Source organism: Bos taurus, chromosome 11 (genome assembly GCF_002263795.3).
Source record: "Bos taurus isolate L1 Dominette 01449 registration number 42190680 breed Hereford chromosome 11, ARS-UCD2.0, whole genome shotgun sequence".
NCBI classification, from domain to species: Eukaryota; Metazoa; Chordata; class Mammalia; order Artiodactyla; family Bovidae; genus Bos; species Bos taurus.
Genome location: NC_037338.1, coordinates 48,161,104 through 48,181,235, shown reverse-complemented (window position 1 = coordinate 48,181,235; position 20,132 = coordinate 48,161,104). Strand labels below are relative to the sequence as shown.

General features: G+C 41.7%; 1 protein-coding gene across 3 annotated transcripts in view; it reads left to right on the top strand.

Moving 5' to 3' along the window:
- RMND5A (required for meiotic nuclear division 5 homolog A) overlaps nucleotides 1-20,132 on the top strand; it is a 60,517-nt gene that overhangs the window by 15,310 nt on the left and 25,075 nt on the right. For 2 of the 3 annotated variants that reach the window (XM_005212778.5, NM_001205832.1), the window contains exons 2-3: nucleotides 3,669-3,811; nucleotides 18,404-18,538. In XM_005212778.5, the coding sequence (XP_005212835.1) occupies nucleotides 3,669-3,811; nucleotides 18,404-18,538 (278 nt within the window). The remainder of the gene's footprint in view (nucleotides 1-3,668; nucleotides 3,812-18,403; nucleotides 18,539-20,132) is intronic. The other variant, XM_010810057.4, reaches the window with a different exon arrangement.

Sequence of the window (20,132 nt, the reverse complement as noted above, 5' to 3'; positions counted from 1 at the left end):
TTCTGTCTGTAATATGATTTTTTTTGCAAATGAGTAGCTAGTTATTCCAGCACCATTTGTTGAGTATGACTTTCTTTTTAACTGTTTTCTCCCCCTTACTTTATTTACCATCAATCTGTATACTTACATTAATAGCACCTGCAAATGTGCAGGGTACATAAGACTGTGGAGTATACAGTTTAAGAATTTGTCTTCCCTTTGGTTCTTACATCTAGTTGAGACTAATGATGGTGTATATATCTGAAATTGTTAAATGGTGTTTGATTCTGTGCCAGAGGAGTGGTGGAGAAAACAGAATTCATTAGGAATTGAGAAGACTGAGTAAGTCTGTGGGCAAAGAAGTTCAAAGAGAAGATAAAGTCATTGAGGTTAGATAAGGGTTAGATACAGAAAGAGCAGAAATGGCCAGGACAGAGCTTACTGAAGCAATTAGGTTCTTTTGGCCTAAAGTATGTATAGGACATGTTTTAGACAGATCTAAATTTTTTTCCTGGATTACCAGGTCTTCCCTTAGCCTAAACTGCGTCACTAGAAATTGGAAGCACCTGATACATATTTTGTGCAGTTGTGTTTAGAAATAAGGGCAATTTCTGTTTTGGCCACCCCATATTGAATTGGGTACCTTATGGATACATCTTCTGTTTACTTATTTTTTTACTTCTCTCAGTGGTTGTCATAAATGCTGGAATGCATTCCTCTGTAGGGAAGGAAAAAGTAATTTTACATCTACCCTTGCAAGTTCTTGGCTGAGACAACTCCTATAATAAAAAACAGACTAATTAGAGAAAAGCAGTCTGTTTACACGTATACCTCATGTGCATGTGGGAGGTGCACTCAGTATTCCAGGGAGTCGTGAGTAACTCACAGAGGTGGCTTAGAACTCAGGCTTACAGACCAGCTTCGGCTAAAGACACAAGAAAGGTAGGTGTGGGTGGGCCAGTAATGGGGAGGTTAGCAGGAAAAGCACAGTAAACAGGGGTTAGGTTTTTTATGTGAATCTAAGTCTGAGCTTTCATAAAAAGTTCTTGTGATTTAGGAGAAGGTAATGGCAACCCACTCCAGTATTCTTGCCTGGAGAATCTCAGGCTCCCAGAGGAGCCTGGTGGGCTGCCGTCTGTGGGGTCGCCCAGAGTCTGACGTGACTGAAGTGACTTAGCAGCAGCAGTCATTCTTCTCTTCCTCATACAGAGATACCCTTAAAAATGGAGGTTAATTTTATACATTTAAATTTCCCTTATAAAAGGGTAACTTCTACTCTGTTTTCAGAGCTTCTCCTGTGTTTGTTGTTTCTCAGAAATAATCAGCTCAAGATCATCCTTACACCAAAAGGCTATTTTGGGGTGGCATATTCTGCTACCCTTCCCCCTCTTCTTTCAAGGTTTTGCCCAGATGTCACTTCCTCAGTGAGGCTTACCACGTCCACCTGTTTAAGATTACAGTGGCTCAACCCTATAATGGCTCACTCTCCATTTGTTTTACTCTGGTCCCCCACCCCTGCCAGGAGCACGTATCCTCTTTTGCAATATTGTGTAATTGACTGACGTCGTATTTATCTTGCTCACCAGAAGTTATGGTTTGCTGGGATTTTTTGCCTGGACACAGCTGTACCTGTCACATAATTGAATGCTCAACAAATAGCTGTTCGATGAATGAAGATCCTAAGACTGCTTTTACTTTTGGGCTACTGTCTTTCAAATTCTTGGGTCCTATCCCAGACCTCTTAAATCAGAAACTCTGGGGATGTGGATCCATCTACTTTGTCTTAACTAGACCTCCAGATCACTCTGATGTAAATTATACTTTTAAGAACCACTCAGTAAGATTTCAGGAGCTAGGTCTGTTGCTTACAGGTGTGGATGTGTAGATCTATACTTGAGGTAACTGACAAGTATTACTGAATACAAATTCAGAGAGACAAAGAGAATACAAATAAAGAGAACAATCTCTTTTCGGACTTCTCTTTCTCTTCCTCCTGCTGCCTTTTTCTGAGGAGGTAGCCCAAGGAAAGAGGATATCAGCTGTAGTAACTTTCTGTTGATTTATCAAGGAAAAAGTGTCCCCAAGACTACTTTGTTGTTGTTCAGTCCCTAAGTCCGACTCTTTGTGACCCCCATGGACTCCTGCACACCCCACTTCTCTGTCCTTCACCATCTCCTAGAGCTTGCTTAAACTCATGTCCATTGAGTCAGTGATGCCATCCGACCATGTCATCCTCTGTTGCCCCCTTCTCCTGGCCTCAGTCTTTCTCAGTATCAGGGTCTTTTCCAGTGAGTTGGCTCTTTGCATCAGGTGGCTGAAGTATTGGAGCTTCAGCTTCAGTATCAGTCCTTCCAATGAATATTCAGGGTTGATTTCCTTTAGGATGGACTGGTTTGATCTCCTTGCAGTCCAAGACTACTGTAGATTCCAGTAATACAGGAGGAGGCACTGGACTCAACAGGGAGTCACGCTCATACTCGTGGCTAACATTTGTTACAGCAAAAAGGTACAAGACAAACAGCCAGGGAGAAAAGCACACGGGGCATTGTCTAGAGGAAACCAAGAGAAAGCTGCAGAGAGTTCTCTCCCAGTGGAGTCACACAGGGCATACTTAATTCCTCTGGCATCAAACACTAACAAGTATGAAGTGTTATGGTATTCCCCGACTCAGTGGTAGAGGATCCACATGCCAATACAGAAGACACAAGTTCAATCTCAGGGTCAGGAAGATCCCCTGGAGAAGGAAGTGGCAACTCACTCCAGTATTCTTGCCTGGGAAATCCTGTGGACAGAGGAGCCTGGCCAGATACAGCCCATGGGGTCGCAAAGAGTCGGATACAGTGACTAAACAACAACAGCGTGAAGTGTTTATCTCCGAGGGAAGCTCGTTTGGAGACATAGTCTTCTGGTGTTTACTGGGTACTGTCATGTAGGCACCCTCTGTCTAGCAGATACCAAAATCCAGACTCCCAGAAGAAAAGCAGTTCAGCACAAACCACATTTTACAGTTTAGGCACAGCAAGCCATTCTTAACCAGTTAGAGTGGTAGGAACCCTCCTGAAGTCCAGATTCCCAGATGCCCACCAGAGACCAACCTTGCAAGCCAGCCTGAGGCTGCTAATGCTTAGAAAGACCTGCTTGCAGGGTGGGCCCTTGGCTGGCATCTGGGAACTCGAAGTTCCAGAGAGTTCCTCCCACCCTGACTGGTAGGGATGGCTCACTGAGGCTTACAGGTGGGGATATGTAAACTGTTTTCTGCCATGTTCACCGTTTCTTCATATTATCCAAAAAAGTTTGTTTTTCTTCTTTATGTAGAACATAAAGCAATTAGACTTCTCTTCTTATGAAATTTAGTAATAGAATGTTGTGAGAATGATTTGGACACTTTAAGTGAATTGAATAAGTGAGTTTATTCACTTAGACATATTTTCTTAAAAATGCCTTGGCAGTATTATTCAATTTAGTTATTACATAAGTGATTTATGTCATAGTAAAATTTTAAAATGTATTCCAAATGATGCAAAAATTAAGCTAGCTTTCTTACTGTTCATTTGAAAAATATCCCCTCTGGCTGTTACTGATTTTTCTTCACATCTACCTTTTCATCTTCTAGAGGGCCAGTGTGATAACTTGCCATCTTTGGGTTTGCTTTTGTGAATAGCCAGTCTTCTTTCTTTCTTTTTTTATAGGTCAAGATGCTGAGTTATCAGGGACACTTTCACTTGTCTTGACACAGTGCTGTAAGAGAATAAAGGATACTGTTCAGAAGTTGGCCTCTGACCACAAAGACATCCACAGCAGCGTTTCTCGGGTTGGAAAAGCCATTGATAAGGTATGGAGTTGTCTGGAGTGTTTGGTGTGTTCTAGCATCATCCACCATTTCCCATGGCTGCTTTCATCCCATTAGCTTCCTCACTGTTTGTACTATTTCTTCCATCCTTGCTTTTAGTTATGTGGTTTTACTGTGGTACTCTTAAAGTTCCGTGTTGCTGTTATTTCAAAAAATACGAATAAAAGCAGACCAGAAACCTCTTTTTATAGCCTTTTTTTAAAAAACCCATTTTCTTGTATGATGACCACTCCTAGTGTCAAGGTGAGTCAGTTTCCAAATTTTTAACTTACTCTGAGGGAGTTTGTTTATAGAAATAACTGTTCCTACTTCCTGAGTGACTCCCGGGGTGTGACTCGGCCTCTGTTACAGGATGATTGGGGTAACAAAGCTTGCATCTGTCTGCCCTGCATCATCCTAGTCTCCTTGTCTTCCTGTGAGCTTACTGGTCACTTTGCTCCAGTGTTGTTTGCTGTGTGAGTGGGTTGGTTGCTAGCCAGCAGAGCCGGTCACTTGAGTTGAGCGATTTTCTTGTGACATCTCTTAAATCTTTGACTTGGAGGTTTGCTTATAAGCAGTTGCCATTTTTAGCACTGGGCCAGTTTTGCCCTTGGGATTCTTAGTCTTAGTAGAGCCCAAGAGAAGTGGCTTAAGGTTACTGTGCGATACCTTGGAGTGTTTCAGCTATTGGGGAGTGTGTGACTGGTTGTAGACATTTTTGTTCACATGTTGTAAACTTCTGGGAGAGTAGAAAAAAATTTTGGAGAGAACTTTTTGTAGCAAAACATGTCTTATGAGCTGCTGCATCTGTATGCATGAGGACAGTAGCTGTAACATGGAAACTTGTGGAATCCAGAGAATGGCTCTTAACTCATGCGCAAGCCTAACTGTTAGAAATAATCTGACAAAGTGGTAGTATTGGCTGGCTAAAGTCAAGGCAGCCCAAGTGAGAACTATAACACAGATGCTTTTTTTTTTACTTTACAATATTGTATTGGTTTTGCCGTACTTTAACATGAATCCGCCACGGGTGTACACGTGTTCCCCATCCTGAATCCCCCTCCCACCTCCCTCCCCGTACCATCCCTCTGGGTCATCCCAGTGCACCAGCCCCAAGCATCCTGTATCCTGCATCGAACCTGGACTGGCGATTCGTTTCTTATGTAATATTATACATGTTTCAGTGCCATTCTCCCAAATCATCCCACCCTCTCCCTCTCCCACAGAGTCCAAAAGACTGATCTATACATCTAACACGGATGCTTTTAAGGAAGTATTGCTAACTTGTAGGTTCGGTATGACAGGACTGAATGGCTGGGGCTCTGCAGATCGTTTGGGTAGCTGGGCCTTCAGAAGTTTTAATGACCTTTGGGAGAGGTCTCACCACTCCCAGTGTGCTGAGGGTTTTGACTCAGTGAAAGAGGCCAGAGAAGTGGTGTTGGCTGCAGCGGTCCCATTTTTGGATCTGTGATGGCGGTTGCCAGCAGAGGCTGGAAGGTAGTGAGTGTTCTCTGAAATAGCTCTGAGGTTGTGGGGCCTGTCTGTTAACTGAGGATGTAAACAGGGCTTTGGAAGTGGCTTTGGCTTCAGACTTTTTGGAGACTGTGGCGTCGTATGTCTTCAGTTGATGCCTGAAGTGATTATTGGTGTATACTGATTCAAGGACCTTCTGGAAGAGTGGGGTTGGGGGTGCTTTAGGGATGATCTTAAATCACTGTGAGTGAGGAACTCTCTTTAGGGTTCCTTAGGGTGAAGTAACTACTGGTGATGTTTAGGAAGCTTCAGATATTGGCAGCTGCCGGTGACCAAGGCATTCTAGTGATGGTTCAGACCCCAAGAGGTTCCTGGCAGTGACCACTGGGCTACCCGCAGTTATGATGGTATGGGGACAGGCAGGACCAGAAGATGTCAGGACAGTGAGAGTAGCTGAAGCCTCCGAAGCAGCCAGTCAGAGAAAAGATCCCAGGTTCCGGAATAGGTGGGGATGGCCTCACAGTCATACCTCGTGTGTGGTCTCCTGGCTACCAAGATCTGGGATTCAGGGCTTTGCCTGGTGCCGCTGCTAAGGGGGCCATTGTGCCTTCATTTCCTAGCTTATGTCTTGTCTAATCCTAATTACCATCAGTGTTAGTCCCTCCATCTTGTCCGACTCTTTGCAACCCCATGGACTGTAGCCCGCCGGGCTCCTCTGTCCATGGAATTCGCCAGGCAAGAATACTGGTGTGAGTTTCCATTCCCTTCTCCAGGGGATCTTCCTGACCCAGAGATTGAACCCAGGTCTCCTGCATTGGAGGTGGATTCTTTACTGTCTGAGCCCCCAGGGAAGCCAGTTATCATCAGAGCCCTCTTTTACTCTTGTCCCCCAGCTACTGGCGACTTGCTAAACATGTCTTCTTTGGGATTTGGCAAGTCTTTATACATATTCGTAAGGGTTGTCATGTTTTGGCTAATTTTTGAGACAAAGCATTTAAATGTATTTGGTGCTAGAAATGGAAGTATCTTTTTGAAAGTGGACAACAAGAGATCCACATAGTGAGTAACCTACATTCTGACCTTTTTAGTGGGGAGATATTTGAGGTGAATATTGCTGATTAAATATTTTAATTTATTCATTTATCTTTTGGGTATATTTTTCATGTACTTGGAAGTTATAAGGGCTTTTACAGGTTCTTTTGGAGGGGAGGGGGTAGTTTTATATGTTCCTGTGAAAGTAGTTTAGGTTCTAGGTGACCTGGCTTCTAGATTCTTCTGATCTATCATGAAATGACACCATTAAGTTGATCCTGGGGTAATTTGTTGAATTATAGTCCTGAGGCACAGCCGAAAGCTTGGATGTCTTAGTGAAGTTCTCTAACATTTTTCAGTGTATTCTCTTCCCTTTTTGGGGGGTTAAGGGGCGGCATCTACTTAGCATTAGCTATAAAGGAGGCTGTGACCCCACTAGAACTGCCTAGACCTTGTACACGAGCTTCTCGCGCACCTGAGGAATTCTGTGTTGACTGATGTTGTCCAAGATTCCATTGGTTTGTAAAGTCTTCCTGCCCTTCTAGCTTGCACCTCGTAAATTTGTGCAAGCTTCTGGAGCCACCTGTCATAAAGGCTGGGTGGACTCGTGGGTTGGCGAACAAACAGGATGAAGCTGAAGCCACTGTGGCTTAAGCCTTTACGTATCACAGTAAACAGCCTTGAGTAATAAACTGGAATGTTGTCCGGCAGCCTGTGAGCACCATGTTATGGGCACATGTTCCCACCCTGCCGAGAGGAGGACAGTAAGGAAGCTGGTGACTCATATATGAGCAGGCTGGTGGTTGAGTGAGGAACTTGAGTAAATTTTGACATGCTTAAAAAAATTTATTTTTTCCTTTAATGTTTTAATGCGTCCTTTAAACTTTTTTAGTCATCACTTCCTTGAAAACGTATGCAAAAAAGTTCATGATGTTAGGCAAGACACTTTCTGGCTTTTAATCATTGCCAACATAAAAAATTATTGAAGATTTCTGCTTTAATGTGTTGAGAGTTTTTAGATGCCTGTATGGCAACCCACTCCAGTATGTTTGCCTGGAGAATCCCAGGGACGGGAGCCTGGTGGGCTGCTGTCTATGGGGTCACACAGAGTCAGACATGACTGATGTGATTTAGCAGAAGTAGCAGCAGTATAATCACAATTTAAAATAAATATCAACCGCTGGGTTTTGTAGCCAAAAAAATGTGTATGTGTTTTTGTTTTTGTTTTTAAGTAAAAACGAATGTGTTTTTTATTTCCTTCTCTATTTTTAAGAAAATCTAGAACTCTTTCCTGTTTAGGATATTTTATTTAGTGCTTTACTTATTAGTCTTTTGACTTTTTTTAAGTTTAATTCCTAAGTAAGAAAAGTCAGTAAACATAATTACTGCTTTAGACTTCTGTGTGTGGGTGGATGAAATCATGCTAAGATTCAAGTATCTAACATTTGCTGTGGGACAGTTGACAGTGAAAAACAGTACCTGTTCTTTAGAAAATTGTGGTGTAGTGTATTCGTGTAAGGGTGCTTTTTGTACATGTCAAAGAACTAGAAAGATTCTGAGGCAACATAAAGTAAGTTTGCTTAGGACAGACTCTGCTTACTAATAAAAAGAAAAGAGATGATCATTGAGTTCTTGATTAAGGTTATGGAGTTGATATTTTATTTTATTTATTCATTCATTTATTTTTGGCTGCCTTGGGTCTTCGTTGCTGTGAGTGGCTTTCTCCAGTCGCAGCAAGCGGGGGCTGCTCTTCATTGTGGTGTGAGGACTTCTCGCTGTGGTGGTTTCTCTGGTTTCAAAGCATGGACTCTAGGCACACGGGCTTCGGTAGTTGCAGCATGCAGGCTCGGTGGTTGTGGCACATGGGCTTAGTTGCTCTGAGGTATGTGGGATTTTCCCAGACCAGGGATTGAACCTGTGTCCCCTGCATTGGCAGGCAGATTCCTATCCACTGTGCCACCAGGGAAGTTCCGTTTAGTTGTTTTTAATTTTTTTAAAATTGTTTATTTTTTTGGCCACTCCACAAGGCATATGGGATCTTAGTTCCCTTATCAGGGATTGAACCTTCGCCCCCCCTGCATTGGAAGGCAGGGTCTTAACCACTGGACCACTGGGGAAGTCCCTGGAGTTGATATTTTTACATTTGACTTGTGAGAGTGGGTAAGATTTAGCACAGCAGAGCAGTGAGGTGTGGTCTTCTGTGGGGCCAGGCAAGGAACTGAACAGCTGAGAAAATGCTTGACTCCTGTTAAAGACTCTCAGGAACTGACTTGACGAGAGTGGCTGCCCCTGTCAGGCAAGGTCAGGCTGGGGAAAAGGCAGTGATGGAAGGCCTAAAGATTTGATCCAAGGAAATTAGGGGAAAAAGGGAGGGAATGATAAAAACATTTGAGGATTTGCCTACCCTCCTTAAATAGGATGAAAATAGACTAAGGAGAAGGCAGAAAATATGGCTCTCACTTACGGAGAATTGACCATGTTCCACATGCTGAGCTGAGAGCATTACATACATTTAGACGGCTTCCCTGGTGACGCTGCTGCTGCTAAGTCGCTTCAGTTGTGTCCAACTCTGTGCAACCCCATAGACGGCAGCCCACCAGGCTCCCCTGTCCCTGGGATTCTCCAGGCAAGAACACTGGAGTGTTTAAAGAATCCACCTGCTAATGCAGAAGATGTAAGAAACTCCAGTTCGATCCCTGGATTGGTAAGATCCCCTGGAGGAAGGCATGGCAACCCACTTCAGTATTCTTGCCTGGGAAATCCAATGGACAGAGGAGCCTGATGGGCTGTAGGCCATAGGGTCGCAAGGAGTCGGACATGACTGAAGCGACTTAGCACGCACATACTCGCATAGCCCATGATGTGTGTCAGTCGCTCAGTTGTGTCCGACTCTTTCCAGCCGCATGGACTAGTTTGCCAGGCTCCTCTGTCCATGGAATTCTCCAGGTAAGAATACTGGAGTGGGTTGCCATTTCCTCCTCCAATAGCCCATGATACAAGCACATTATTCCCTTTTCACATGTGAGGAAACTAAGATTCAGAAATATTAAGTAACGTACCCCAAGGTATGCAAGTGGTAGATGAAGGTTTGGGAAAAGGTTTCACTCAAGCATTTGTTCTTAAACACTGTGCTGTACTAGGAAATCAGGCCATTGCAGGGCTGGTAATGTTTTATAAAGGGGGCAAATAATGGTTTTAAAAAAAAACCCTTTTTGTACACCACTTTTCCTAAACTGATCTTCTGCCACTAGATGGAGCATATGCATTGGTGAGGCAAAATGATGACTGTTAAAAAAAAAAATGGCGTAAGCCTATACAAAATGAAATAGAGAACATTGTAAAATAGTTCTGAGTGAGCCTTTTATATAGGTCTTCCTGGGGTGTAAGAGGAGAAAAAAGTAATGGCAGGAGAAAATGTTTTGCATTTAGCCTTAAACAATAATTAGAATGGGTGAGGTCAGCTAGCTCTGAAGTACTATTATTGTATAACGGATAAATCCTTATGTAGTAGAGAGATGGTACTGTTCATCAAGGAGGGAAATGAAAAAGGCTAGAAAACTTACTCTGAGCAAGGCGAAAAAGAACTGAGTTCTGAAATATAGGCAGATAATTTGATACATGTATTGGGTAGAATTTTCAGAATTACTGAAAAGAAATGGCTAACAAAGCTGTAAAAAGATCACAGTGATTAGAAGCTAGGAACAAATTCCCTAAAAATAAAATAAAACATCAGACTAACCACACTACTAGTAAGACATTTAGTAAAAATTTCATATTTTCTCCCATTCTGAGGGTTGTCCCTTTGTTTTTGGTTTCCTTTGCTCTGCAAAAGCTTTTGAGCTTAATTAGGTCCCATTTGTTTTCATTTTCATTACTTTAGGCAGTAGATTGAAAAACATCTTTCTGTGATTTATGTCAAGAGTGTTTTGCCTGTGTTTTCCTCTTAAATTTTATAGTATCTGGCTTGTTGCATTCAGGTCTTTAATGCGTTTTGAGTTTATTTTTGTGTATGATGTTAGAGAGTGTTCTAATTTCATTCTTTTACTTGTTGCTGTCCAGTGTTTGCATAGTATCTTTTTTTTCTGTTGTGTGTTAAGTAGTAGATAACTTTTCCCAAGCTGCATGGAGCCAGAGTCCAGGTCTTCTTCTCAGTTAAATGTTCTCTGCAGTACCCCTTTCACTGCTGCTACTGCTGCTAAGTAAACCAGATGTTTAACTAGGTGCTTGGAAGGGAAATTGATTCCTCATAGGTGCAACAAGAGCACGTTGTTAGGGTCACATCCCAGTTTTTCTACCAAAGTCGATGGAGAAGTTTTTTAAAAATTAGCAGTATTAAAGAATTGGCAGGGACTTCCCTGATGGTCTAGTGGGTAAGACTTCTTGCTCCTAATGCAGGGGGGCCGGGTTCCATCCCTGGTCAGGGAACTAGATCCCACATGCCACAACTTAATAGTTCTCATGCTGCAACTAAGACCTGATGTAGCCAGATAAATAAATATTAAAACAGAAAAGAATTGGCACTTAGGCGTTAAATCAAATACTGAGTTTTATCATGTACTTCTTTTGTCACTGCTTACTCAATAATTATAATTTCATAAAATGTATTTCAGAAAGGGATTGGTTTTGGATGATGAGCAGTGAAAACCAGTCCTTAAGTCTAATCAGTTCATAAGCATGTTTAAGCAAACAGGTAGGGTGGTTTGTTTAAATTTCATAGTCTTGTAAGGATCGTCTAAGTTATTTACTTCTCCTCTGTCTAGCCTCCACACTTTAAAACCTTTAATCCGTTAAAAACGTGAATGATACTAAAAGTACATGAGATGGTATACAGATTTGTGTGTCCTGAATTTCTCTAAGCTGTAATATCTTCTCTAGACAGACACACCCTTGAATATGTGCTTTTTATCTTTTGAAAATGTGCCTTCACATTTAAGAACATCCTTCCATGCTTTTTCTTTTCTTTTCCTTTATAAAAGAAAAAATGGAGTAAAACAGAAGTGCTAATAGACAGGTGTTTCTCTTCACTATCTACTTCTTGGCTGGTTTGCGATGCTGCTGATTTCCTGGGCAGCCATGCAGATGACTTTGGTCACCTAGCAACAGGGCCTGGAACTGATCCTTGCTCTGATGCAATAGTAAGAACATGCACTTATAACAAAAGGAGTTCTCATACTATATTGCATTTCCTTGACCTCTTTTTACAGTTTTAGCTTTAATTTTTACTACATGTGAGCAGGAAATAAGCTATGAAAAAAATTTACTCATCCACTTTAGTGGTTTAAACTGCAAGATCTAAAGGATAGAAGGGAGCTCAGAAATTTTCATCTAATGCTTTGCTTAGTCATGCTTAGTTGTGTTTTCCAAGACTAGCAAATAAGTTCTAGAACTTAAATGTCGTACAGATGTCTTGAGTGTAAGGGTTTTCGATTTTTCTTACCACCAGTATAGTAGTGAAATAAAATTACATGAAGAGCATCCTTGTAAAAGAAAGTGTTTACATCTGTTTAAATGTTAGACTGTTTTAAATTTTTCTAGATGATCAAAATTTACTTTTGGTTTAAGTACATGAAGGAAAGATTTGGAGGAATTGTTTTGTTTGAGCAGTTCCTGCCTGGTGGTAGCTATTAGAATTATGACTAAATGTAAACGTATACTGCTAGAAAAAACTATTTTCATATGGTCTGTGCTTTGGAGTTGACCATTGGGTCTTCCAAAGTTATCTCTTTCTTTCCTGCTGAATAATAGACACTTGATTTGTTGGGGGTTAATGCGATTGGGGAATAATCAGTAAATGAATCAGTAGAAATCTGAAGGTTGTGTTTGGATTGAATGAGGTTGATAGATCAGTGAGAAATCTTAGTCTCAATGATTCTTGCCTATGGAGTGCATGCAGACATTTAGAGAGTTATAGACAGATTCCTGCTGCTGCTGCTAAGTCGCTTCAGTTGTGTCCGACTCTGTGCGACCCCATAGACAGCAGCCCACCAGGCTCCCCGTTCCTGGGATTCTCCAGGCAAGAACACTGGAGTGGGTTGCCATTTCCTTCTCCAATGCATGAAAATGAAAAGTGAAAGTGAAGTCGCTCAGTCATGTCTGACCCTCAGCGACCCCGTGGACTGCAGCCTTCCAGGCTCCTCTGTCCATGGGATTTTCCAGGCAAGAGTTGGTAATAAATTCTGTTATCCTCTGATACCATTCCTTTATTCATTTGATTAGCCTTTTATCTGGGGGAATAAAATATGGGAGAAATCTGTGATATTGTTACTGAACCCAGGTCTGACTGTGTCCCAATAAAGAGGTTGGTGAGAAGGAAAGTTTGCTTTATTTTGGATGCTGGCAGTGGGAGGTGGAGAATGCTTGTCCAAAGGCTGACTCCGCACCCCCAATCAGGGGCAAGAGCTTTTATAGACAGAGGGAGGGGCTCCATGCAGAAACAGTGCAATCAGCTCTGACAGTCATCTTGGTCATCAGTGGTCTAATCGGCGTCATCTTCATTGTTTTAAGAACAGTTAGTCTTCCATTCCAGGATTGGTTGGTTCCCTTTTCCTTGAGGCCAGTTCTTGGAATTGTGCAGCTGTGTCATGGTTACAGTCTGGTCATCATGTAGTTAACTTCTCTACCTGCTGGTGGTTTCAGGATCTACATGGGCAGCTCACAGGATATGGCTCAGAATATTATGTATAGCCTTTGAAAAGAAACTAAGGGTCCCTGACTATGCTTAATGACTAAACTATTATTATTTGGTCTCCTTTGACTGTTTTCCTTTGTTTCTGCATTTTCTTGCTTCTCTGATTAAACTTAATTCTTTGGCTAAAGTTTTTCCACAGGCAAAAGGCAGGCTGAGGACATGGGGAGTGAGGCCCTTGGGCCCTGCTCCTTTTCACCATCAGTCACCCTTGTAAGGCCTGTATCCCACTCAGGCCAGAGGAACAAGGTAGCGGCATCTTTACTTCCAGTGTTCTGATTGTCATAGACAGCATAAAGGTGTGATGATTAGCTTAAAGGTATTGATAGACTGCTATAAAGTCATCTCTCAACAGGCAGAATCTGGTAAGCAGATTGGATGAGGAAAGTAGAGAGCCACACCAAGCAATTCTGATTTTTTCAGTGCTAAATACAGTCTCTTCAGTATGGGCATGGATGCTATTGCCTTAGCATCTAGGTACTTTGTATTATCTCATTCTTTAGATTAAGTACCAGGCCAAGAAAGAGGTCTATAAAAAGAAAAGGAATAAAAATTTAAGATTCTGAGAGTAATTTTGCTTTTTTGTTTTTGTGTTGAGTAATTCCAAATGTTAAATTTGTATATTTAGTTTTAGGCTACTGACTTGACATCTAAGAATAGATAGATCTTTAAAGAAAAGTGGGCTGAATTTTGAAGAGGAGAGCTGTGCTGTGTTATGGTGATTGTAAATAGTATGTGGTTTGCAGTTCTATTGTGGATTACTTACCACCTGTTCTTTTGTGCACTGTACCATGCTTAAGCAATGATTAACTAAGGATTGAATTAATAATTTCAGTTTAATCTAAACAGAAACTAATTACATTTATGTGCTTAAAAAACAATTCAAGAGGCTTATCAGGTTAACATAGGTTAACACCTATGAAAGATAAGGGAGTGGAAGTAAAATTGGACACAGAAAGCTTTCAGAGGTAGATTGGCCAGTTTCTTTACTCTTGATGTTTCGAGTTGCCTTCTACTGGGGTAATTTCCCCTTTGTCAGAAGAACTTTAGCAGTTCTTTTAGAGCAGGTCTTCTTTCAGCAAATTCAGCTTCCCTTCATCTGAGAATGTCTTTATTTCATCTTCATTTCTGAAGGATATTTTCACTTGATATAAAATTCTGGGATTCAGTTCTTTTCTTTTAGTACTTGAAAAATGTGTCACTTCTTTCTGGTCTCTGCATGGTTTCTGTTGAGAAATCTGTAGTCCTTTTTTCTTTTTTAAAATATGAATTTATGATAACACATTTACAGGAGACTTGGAAAATACAGAACAAAGTTGCATATGGTTCCATTATATATTACAATTATTTTTAAAGTATATAAATTAGGATTTTTAGTTGAGAAATCTGTAGTCATTTGAATTATAGTTTCCCTATAAGCAGTGTATCACTTTTCCCTAGCTACTTTCAAAATTTTTCTTGGTCTTTAATTTTTACCAGTTGGATTCTGTGATGTCTTGAGTTTGGATTTCTTTGAACTTATCCTTTTAGGAGTTTGCTGAGCTTCTTGAAGCTGTAGATTTATGTCTTTTGACAAAATTGGGAAATGTTAAAAAAATTTTTTTCCTACAGTACACTCTTCTCCCTCTAGCAATCCATTGACATAATGTTAGATCTTTTGTTATTGTCTTACAGGTCCCTGAGATGCTATTCATTGTTTTTTTTTTTTTTTTTTCAATTTTTATTTGGTTGTTCAGATTAGATCATTTCTATGGATCTCCACTGACTTGTGCTATTCACCTCTATTCTGCTGTTAATTACATCCTGTGAGTTTTTTTTTTTTTTTTTTTTAATATTTATTTATTTGGCTGTGTTGTGTCTTAGTTGCAGCATGGGAGACCTTAGTTCCAAGTTTTGTTTTAGTGGTCACTACCTTGTTGGGCTCAGACTACAAGTTCTGACCAGTCTTCTCTGAGTTGTAGTTTCAATGTCAGCTTATTTCCAAAGCCATTACAGAGCTGTTCAGATATGTCTTGTTAGTGGCCATTCTAGGACCTGGAAGCTAGGTCTGACCCCTAGTTCCTCTTTCAAAGTCTGTGCTGTGCCGCTGAGGGTCAGACCCATGCCTTTGCCACTTGAGGGCAAGCCCAGGGGTTCATAAACAACTCTGGATGAGAGTGTTACTTTTCTGAGTTTCTTCCTCTCTCTGATCTCCCTGCTACTTTAGAGTTCTCTGGAGCTTCCTATTTAGTCATCCAGCCAGAGAACTGGGCTTTATATACCCTGATCATTTCAGTTCAGTTGCTCAGTCGTGTCTGACTTTTTGCGACCCCGTGGACTGCAGCACACCAGGCTTCCCTGTCCATCACCAACTCCTGGATCTTAACTCAAACTCATGTCCGTCGAGTCAGTGATGCCATCCAACCATCTCATCCTCTCTTGTCCCCTTCTTCTGCCTTCAGTCTTTCCCAGCATCAGGGTCTTTTCCAATGAGTCAGTTCTTTGCATCAGGTGATGTACCCCGATCCCCTGTATTTTATCATAATTCTGCCTGTATCTGGGGCTACCAGGTAGAGGAACAGAGAGAAAAGATGCAAGAGGAGTTTTGGCCCCTCCTTCTTGGGACCATCACTCCTCTGATTGGAGAGAAAAGATCCCTTCCCTCAGAGTTTTAACTTGCCTACTGTGGTGGATTTCCCAGGTGGTGCTAGTGGTAAAGAATCTGCCTGCAAGTGCAGAAGACATAAGAGAAGTGTGTTCAATCCCTGGATTGGGAAGATCCGCTGGAGGAGGGCATGGCAACTCCAGTATTCTTACCTGGAGAATCCCCATGGACAGAAAAGCCTGGTGGGCTACTGTCCATGGGATTGCAAAGAGTCAGACATGACTGACTTAACACGTGCAGAGTTCTGAAGATCTGCCGAGTCTTGTTTCCTGCTTATTCAATCAAACATAATCTAGGTACTGCTGTGAAAATTACGACACCATTTCTTTCTTTTTTTAATGACACCGTTTCTGTTTGGGGGGAAAAAAAAAAAGCTTACAAATGCTTCTTATTCACAACAGAAGCTTAACTTTAGACTGCCTTGAGCTAGGGGTGCAAGAAAATGGAAGGAAAAAAGCATGTGATTTATTTCCACCCCCTTCTACATGATAGGAAAACCCACTCCTGTTCCTCATGCCAGCCCTGGAGGGCTTCTCCTGGAGGTGCCCGTCCTGTTGTGGGTTTTGGTTGTACTACCTCCAGACTGAGAGATAGATGTTGGAGGGAGGAAAGTAGTAAGCTCACCTTCAGTTCTTTGCCTTCCTCCCCGATCCAGTTACTGCTCTTCAGAGTTGCCTCGAGTAGCCACTCCCTTCAGTCCTGATTTTGGAAATGCATTCAGAGAGTCAGGGTGAGGTGTACTTGCTTGATCTTACCCAGAACCAGAACCTTCAACACCCTCTCTTTTTGTAATAGATTTTGACAAAATCCTTTAGCTTGCTATAAAAGGAATGTTTGCTCTTTGTGTAAGAGTGGTTATCTCCAGTGATAATCTCTGCTAGTACTTTATATATTCTTTTCACATTTGTTCTGTGAGCATTTGTGTAAGCTTTTTTAAAAACAGAAATGGTGTCATTAAAAAAAGAAATGGCATCATAATTTCTGTAGAAGTTGCTTTTTTTTTTTTTTTCATTTAAGGGTAAGAACATTTTTCCATGTTAGTAGATATAGAGCAATGAACCTTACTTTTTAATTGTGAATAGTAAGATTAACAGAGTAGTAACTACCATTTCATTGCACCAATAAGGGAGCATATTAATTTCCAAGAGCTGCTATGACAAAGTACCACAGACTGGGTGGCTTACACAGACATTCTTTTCCCCACTGTTTTGGAAACTATAAGTTCCTGATCAAGGTGTGGCAGGCAGGGTTGGTTTCTTCTGGGGCCTTTCTCCCTGATGTGTAGATAGGCATCTTTTCTTCATGTCATCACGCAGTGTCTTTATCTGCTTGGGCTGCCATGACAAAATTCCAAAATTCCATTTAAACAACAAAAGTTTATTTTCTTCTGGTTGTAGAGACTGGGAAATCCAAAATCAAGGTGCTGGGCAATTCACTGCCTGTTGAGGGCAGGCAGCCTTCTTCCTGGCTGGCAGATGAGCACCTTCTCCCTGGGTCCTCGTGGTGGAGAGAGAACAAATGAGCCCTGGTGTTTGTTCCTTGTCTCATAAGAACACCGGCCCTACTGGATGAGGGCCCCACCCTTATGACTTCATTTAACCTTTATTACCTTCTCCCAGACTCTGTCTCCAAAGCCAGTCACACTGGTTTCTAGGGCTTTGATGTAGGAATTTGGGAGGGACACAGACATCTGGTGTATAACAGGTGGTCTTCCTTCTGCACCTGTATGTGTCCTGCGTGCGTGCATGCTCAGTCACTTCAGTCATATTTGACTCTTTGCAACTCTTGTAAACTGTAGCCCGCCTGTCCGCGGGATTCTCCAGGCAAAGATACTGGAGTGAGTTTGCCATTTCCTCCTCCAGGGGATCTTCCCTACCCAGGGATCAAACCTGTGTCTCTAAGTCTCCTGCATTGGCAGGTGGGTTCTTTACCCGCTAGTGCCACCTGAGACATCATTTGTATTGGATTAGGGCTCAAAATGGTCTCCTTTTAACTTTATAAGGCGCTGGGAGAGGATACAGTTAAGTCCATAAAAGTATTTTCTCTGCTTAAGCTGAGGCTCAAATATCTTGAGTGATTTGGCCAAGAATGGCAACCTACTCCAGCCAGTATTCTTGCCTGGAGAATCCCATGGACAGAGGAGCCTGGCAGGCTATAGTCCATGGGGTCGCAAAGAGTCGGACACGACTTAGTGACTAAACCACCACCACCACCACACAGCTAGTTAGATGGAACCAGGGTCCAGACCCTGGTGGATTGGCTCCAGAGCCTGCTCTCTGAGCCATCTGTCCAGGCTCTTTTTCCCCAACCCCCACCTTGGCACTGCAATTCTTGGGATAGGCCAAGGATTATTGAATAATCCTATGTTCGATATAATGGCTCTTCCTTTTTTTCCTATTAGACAACGCTGCATTGAACATGCTTTTGCAATTATCACTGCACACCTGTGAAAATATTGCTGTCATATAATGCCTAGAAATCAATTTATTTACAGAATCATTATAAAGTTTATTTTTCCAAAATACCCTCAAAAATGAAAACATTTACCCTTGCAGCAATAATGAATGAGAGTGGGGGTTTCAGAAAAGAACAGTGGAAAAGACTGCTTCCTGTCATAGGCTGCAGACAAATTGGAATTGGGGACTTATTGGAGGTGTCACAGAGTTAAACAAAGGTGGTGGTTTCTGTCAAGGTAGGTGGGGTGAAAACGTATCAAGTGATGCCTCCTGGTCAATTCATGACTTGGTATCTTGCCTTTCAGAATTTCGATTCCGACATCAGCAGTGTGGGGATAGACGGCTGCTGGCAGGCAGACAGCCAGAGGCTTCTCAATGAGGTGATGGTGGAGCACTTCTTCAGACAAGGAATGCTAGATGTTGCTGAGGAGCTCTGCCAGGTGAGGATGAAATGAAAACAAGGGAGATCCTTGGGGTTTTTAAGTCTTCTAGGTGTAAGTAGATTGTTACATTTTAATCACCAGTGCTGACCTCAGTTTACTAGAAAGTCTCTCTCCTTTTTTTTTTTTTTAAACTTGGTTAAAAATTATAGTCCTAGAACTTGCTATTCAAATTATTTCCTTATTCTTGCCCCAGAATGTTGGTCAAGGGTCAGAAGTGGTGCTACTTTTCCAAACATCTCCTCTGTTTTTTGGGAGGGAGCCAGTGCATTTTACTTAATTTTTAAAACAGTTTTTTATTATTATTATTTTACAGTTGATTTACAGTGTTGTGTTAGCTTCAGCTGTACAGCAAAGTAAATCAGCCATATATATATATATATATATATCCACTCTTTTCTGGACTCCATTTCCGTATAGGTCATTACAGAGCACCAAATAGAGTTCCTTATGGTATACAGTAGGTTCTTAACTTGTTACCTCTTACATATAGTACTGTGTATGCTCAGTCATTTTAGTCATGTCTGACTCTTTCTGACCCTGTGGACTGTAGCCCACCAGGCTCCTCTGTCCATGGGGATTCTCCAAGAATACTGGAGTGGGTTACCATTTCTTCCTCCAGAGGATCTTCCCGACCCAGGGGATTGAATCCTTTTCTCTTACGTCTCCTGCATTGGTCAGTGGGTTTTTTACCACTAGTGCCATAAAACATCTCTTTGACGGGAAGGTTAGTATAGCAGAGAAGAGGACAAAGAGGATTATATTTGCTCTTCTAATCTGGCCCAGCTTAAAGAACTTTATCAAACGAATTTCAAGCTAAAATAGACATGAACTTAGAACAGTTTACCAATACCACATAGTCATAATACCAGCAATATGTATTAAGTATTTACTGCCAGCCAAGCCCTGAGTTTATTCCTTACTGTAACCCTGTGAAGAAGAAATTATTTCCCCCATTCTACAGATGAGGAATCTGAGGTCTAGAGAAATAACCTGCCCAAGACCGTACTGCCATTCCCTCAGGATGATGGCATCGGCGATTAGAATAGCGATAGCTTAACTAGGTATTAATTAGAGATATAAAGAGTGGTTAAATAGGGATAGCTCAGTGAGAAAATTCAGTAGAGAAAAGAGGCCGAATAACTTGGTTTATGTGGAAAACCAATAAAACTCCAAGACAAGGAATTTGCATTACCTACGTAGGCTGCAGGCGTCCTCCCGTTCTCCCCAAGGAGAGAAGACACTAAGGCCTCCCCGGTCAGATTTTAGAAGCCCAGGCAAAATTAGTAGGCTTGACGAGCCTCCACGCTCCAGATGGGAATTCAGCCAGAAGGTGAGAGAAAGAACAACATGGGGAGACCAGGCTTTGGTGAGCAAGGCCCGTAGCTTTATTTTCAACAGGGGCTTTTATACCCTAAGTTGCACATAGAGGATAATAGGGGGTGTGAAATCATGCAAAGTCAGCAGTTTTTGATCCTTATTGAGACCAGGCTTTCTTTTCTGCAAATTTATCGTATACAAATGGTTTAGGTGATTTACATCATCTTCTGGCCAGAAGGCCTATTAACGTTTTATGACTCTGATAAAGGTTTGT